The sequence below is a fragment of the Copadichromis virginalis genome, linkage group LG13, assembly GCF_057382275.1.
Source record: "Copadichromis virginalis isolate Kocher_CV1m ecotype Utaka linkage group LG13, C_Virginalis_male_GT1.1, whole genome shotgun sequence".
Classification (NCBI taxonomy): Eukaryota; Metazoa; Chordata; class Actinopteri; order Cichliformes; family Cichlidae; genus Copadichromis; species Copadichromis virginalis.
This window is the reverse complement of record NC_140630.1, coordinates 31407426-31412261: the sequence shown is the minus strand read 5'-3', so window position 1 is coordinate 31412261 and position 4836 is coordinate 31407426. Positions and strand designations below refer to the sequence as shown.

At 38.2% G+C, this 4836-nt stretch overlaps 1 protein-coding gene across 3 annotated transcripts; it reads left to right on the top strand.

Annotated features, from left to right (window-relative positions):
• The first annotated feature begins 1188 nt into the window (after positions 1-1188).
• LOC146695966 (uncharacterized) lies at positions 1189-4077 on the top strand. 3 transcript variants are annotated; one of them, XM_085478464.1, is made up of 6 exons: positions 1189-1600; positions 2487-2726; positions 2824-2935; positions 3251-3339; positions 3452-3624; positions 3788-4077. In XM_085478464.1, the coding sequence occupies exons 3-6, from the start codon at positions 2880-2882 to the stop codon at positions 3815-3817; spliced, it is 348 nt and encodes a 115-aa protein (XP_085334590.1). In that variant the 5' UTR covers positions 1189-1600; positions 2487-2726; positions 2824-2879; the 3' UTR covers positions 3818-4077. The 3 variants fall into 3 exon arrangements, with proteins under 3 accessions (XP_085334590.1, XP_085334592.1, XP_085334591.1); XM_085478466.1 differs by having other exon boundaries at positions 2487-2935; XM_085478465.1 differs by lacking the exon at positions 1189-1600 and having other exon boundaries at positions 2063-2726.
• The last annotated feature ends 759 nt before the right edge of the window (positions 4078-4836 follow it).

Genomic DNA, 4836 nt, shown 5'->3' with positions numbered 1-4836 from the left:
TCTTTTGGAATATCCTGTGTTGTCTGTGTTTCCAAATCCATGAGGGATACCTGGACATGAGTCTCCTTTTATATGAACTCAAGACTCCTCTTGCTCCATCCACATTTAAGTCAAGGACATTCAGTCATGAAACCAATGGTTGGCTATGACTGTAGTAGCACCCCACTGTATTTTGGTTTGCTCTTTTGTCTCCATGTAGCTTTTGGAAGGTTTTGTGCGGTTTCAATCAGAGGCATCTTATTAACACATAAATCAACGATTCCCTGAACTATTCAAAAAAAAAAAAAAAAGAATTCCCCAAATAGGAGCACTAAGTAAAGAGGAAAACCACAACTTTTTTCATTTGAGGGGTCTCTACTTGAGATTTTCTGTAAGTGAACCGTGTTATCTCAAGTTTGCTTCAAAGTGTCTAATTGCTGTAAACTCACATGTAAGGTCACTTTGAGTGGGTGCACTTAGGAAAACAACCACCATCAGTGTCTCCATTCAAAGTGATCTCGATATGAAACATAGAACTCAATTTTTTAGATGCAATCAGGTAGAATTTGTAGCAGTTGTTGTGTACAACTGGTCCAAGCAGATGCACTTACTGAATTCAAGAGACAAGTTCTTGCATGAGTTGGACCAATAATACAGACTTGTAATGAATGCTCTTCCTTACCAGTGAGTCCGGAAGTTCTTTTGGAATATCCTGTGTTGTCTGTGTTTCCAAATCCATGAGGGTTACCTGGACATGAGTCTCCTTTTATATGAACTCAAGACTCCTCTTGCAGTCCCATCCACATTTAAGTCAATGACATTCAGTCATGAAACCAATGGTTGGCTAACGACTGTAGTAGCGGCCCATTGTATTTTGGTTTCCTCTTTTGTCTCCAGTAGCTGTTGAAGGAGTTGTGCGGTTTCAATAAGAGGCATCTTATTAACACATGAATTAATGATTCCCTGAACTATTCAAAATAAAGAATTCCCAAAATAGGAGCACTAAGTAAAGAGGAAAACCACAAGTGTTTCCATTTGCGGGGTCTCTACTTGAGATTTTCTGTAAGTGAACCGTGTTAACTAAAGTTTGCTTTAAAGTGTCTAATTGCTGTAAACTCACATGCAAGGTCACTTTGAGTGGGTGCACTTAGGAAAACAACCACCATCAGTGTCTCCATTCAAAGTGATCTTGATATGAAACATCCCAGATAGCAAGGAGACATTGAACAGATGTTGATTTTCCATCTGAACCATCAGAATCGTCAGGATTGAAATGTCAACACAAAACCAATGTTGAAACAACATTGAAATACTGATGAAACCTGACACTGACATTGAAATAACATTGATTCACTGTTGTTCTGTCATCGTTGATTGTTGATCTATTTATAGTTGACAAGGTGACAACAATCACGTTGAAAAACCATCGATTTATGGTTGAGCGGGAAATTAAAGCTGCTACCACTTGGACTATTCCGCAGCACCCCTCTCAGTGGTACATCCCTCCAGGTAACCATTGTCTTGTACAGTAGAGCGGGACATTAGATTTACTCTCAGCGGAATTGACCGGAGAAGGCATCAGTTCATGCACTGCACTGGCCTGCACCACGATTAGTATAAGGTAAGCATGAATGACTTTTGTTCTATTCGTTATTTCCACGGTTGCATTTGAATAACAGTAAAAAAAAAAAAAAAAAAAACTTGTTAATGTAAAGTTTCGGATAAAATGTGGGAGCCCGAAATTGTGTCTACTTTCATCTTACAATCCGGCAACAAGTAAATTGCACTGCAAACAAAGTCTATCAACAAAGAAAACATTTTCGTTTCATACTTTTCCGTTATATTCCCTTACAAAGCTAGCTTTAACGCTTCGAGGGTTCCTTTGTTCTTGCCGTCGCCTCGGCGCTTGACCCAGACTTTCGCTCTGTAGTTGCTTTTTAGCATAGTACTACAAAAAATTGTAAATCTGTGATATATGATTGATAAACGTAAAGGTAACTGTATAAATGTGTTCAATGACTTTGTTACTTTTAATGATTGGAGAACACCCGCTTCGATTCGCACTCAATTCAAACTTTACGCTGCACGCTCACCTAACTTTACGCTGCACGCTCACCTAACTTTACGCTGCACGCTCACCTAACTTTACGCTGCACGCTCACCTAACTTGCGTTTGCACCTTTTGTCCACACGTAAACTGCGTTTAGCATTTACGTGTGGACGAGGAAGACGGAGAAAACGCAGCGTCAAAGGTGTGCGCCTATTTTGACGCCACACTGTGCGCCAAGTTTTTGTCTCGGTGCCATGAATTCCTACAATGGCAGACTTAGACAAAATACTGTTAATTTTATTATCTTCAGTGTTTAAATGCTTACATATACGGGTTTGCTTGTAATTGTTGCCTATATACATTTTAAGCTATTATTTATTATTTAGTTCAATCAATAGATCAAGTTTTGTAGTGACTATGAAATATATTGTAATTATCTGTTTCCTGTTTATCCTAGACAGGGCAAAAAAGGACTCCAAATTTAAAAAAAAGATAAAAATGAAAGACTGGTGCATTGTGCAGTTTAGCACTGGTGGTACAGAAATAGTCCCTAGATCATGGATAAATGGGGAGAAATTGTCATGGCCTCCATATCCTCCGTGAGACACATTCAGGATCCACGACGCAGTAAAGAGGAGAGTTCATCCTGGTGCAACATGGCTCACCTATGCACCAGTCCGACTTCTAATAAGCCATGGTGGGTATCATCTGGATTGGTGTTGTATAAATGTAACAATAACAAGTTTTTCGTGTCCTAATTTATGTCTGGCCATACATTGTGTTTGTACTTCCAGACACATTTCACGAAGCAGAACGCAGTCTTCAGAAATATCTAAGTGAACACTGTGATATGTCTGACCTTCAGTCCGAAGCTGAAACTCAGACCAGTCATAAAAGAAAGCACAAGTAAAACTTTTTTTATTTCACAAACATATCTTTGATTGCTAAGAATTTATGATCTTGTCTTTTATACATATCTGTGGTGCTTGCATACTGCAATATCACCACATAATATAGTCCAAAAAGTGGAAGCTTGTAAACTTTTTATAAATGCAAAGCCGTGTACACTTGTGCAATTCAAAAATTCCTTGTATACTGTACCTTCTTGCACATCTTCGTTTCCTGTGTGTGTTGTTATAAATCAAACTGTAACTTTAGGAAAAAATATTCCAAAAGCACATTTGTAATTACTTATGACCGTTTTCAACTTTTTTTCTTTAGACCAAATCCCCTGTACACATATAGTGACTCAGAGGATGAGCAGCCCACAAAAAAATGGTTTCCCCAGGCCCCTCGAGTGAAAATACCAGGTAATAAAATACTGTCTAGTGTCTTTGTACATGTCTGTGTGTGACACAAGGAAACGTTTGACAAGTTGTCTGTATTCTTAAATACTTAAAAAAAATCATCTTTTTCTGTCAGACCTGACGAGAGCTGTTAACGAACTCCGTGAGGAGGTCAGAGCCATCCGCAATACCGGCTGCAATGAATCGGTAGATGCTGGGGTACTGCCTCTGGATTTGCCCTTGCACAACATTGAGGAGCTAAACAATGCAGAGCCAGCTCTTCAATCACAAGAGGCAAATAAGGCAATGGTAAGTATATAAAGGTTATGTACACTTTGTAACTATAAAGTGTAATAGCTGTCAGATGTGATTTAAATACATAACAACGGCCTGTTGATTAAACACACAAGCACTTGCATACACATTAAAGACATGAGACACGCTAATTCCATCTCTTAAAATGTGTCTATAGGTGAGACGCTTTGCCTTGATTGGAGCCTGACGCAGCAGTTAGGGGCAAACTCTATGTCCGAGTTAGTCTTTGCACAAGCAGTGCAGAAATGGCTCCGATACGCCCCAGATCGTTTGGGTGGTGCAGGACGCACATCATGCAAAAAATTACAAACTTCTGTGAATCATATAAACGTAAATCGGAAACTGTCTTTTAATAAAGTATTTAGCAAACGAAACATGCCTATTGACCCTTTTTTTGTTTATTTTTTTTCTCTGTTACATCACATGCAATGCTTTCTTATTTTAGGATATTAATATTGACATGATACATTGTGAGACATTTGGGGTTTTTTTATAAAGGGTGTCCAATTTAAGGAATAAGTACAATTATGTGTTTAGGTGGTTGAAGTATTGATGGAAACATGCAGTAGTTTAGTATTGGTTAAAATACCTATAAAGAAAGGTAGATTTCCAGTCATGATTTAACTGTTTTAATAAAAAGCAACTGTGCGAAAGAGGCGGAAAATCAACACCATAGCTCAACAGTGTTTCAATATCAGAATCTGACATTCTTTCAACGTCAGCAGTATTAGAAAATATAACGTTGAATCAACGTCAGGTTTCAACATTGATTCAACATCAAAACCTGACGTTGTTTCAACATTAAAAAAGGGTGCAAGAGTGACGTTAGGTCAACGTCACACTTCAACGTTGGTTCAATGACACAGCCTGATATTGACTCAACATTGTTTCAATGTTTCCTTGCTATCTGGGATAGAACTCAATTTGATAGACGTAACATGCAGGCTCAGGTAGAATTTGTAACAGTCGATGAGTGTGTCTATTTGAGATCTTCTTTAAGTGAAACATATAATCTAAAATTTGCTTCAAAGTATCTAATTGTTGTAAACTCATATGCAAGGTCACTTTGAGTGGGTGCACTTAGGAAAACAACCACCATCAGTGTCTCCATTCAAAGTGATCTTGATATGAAACATAGAACTCAATTTGATAGACCTAACATGGAGAGTGACGTAGAATTTGTAGCAGTCGATGAGTCTATATTTG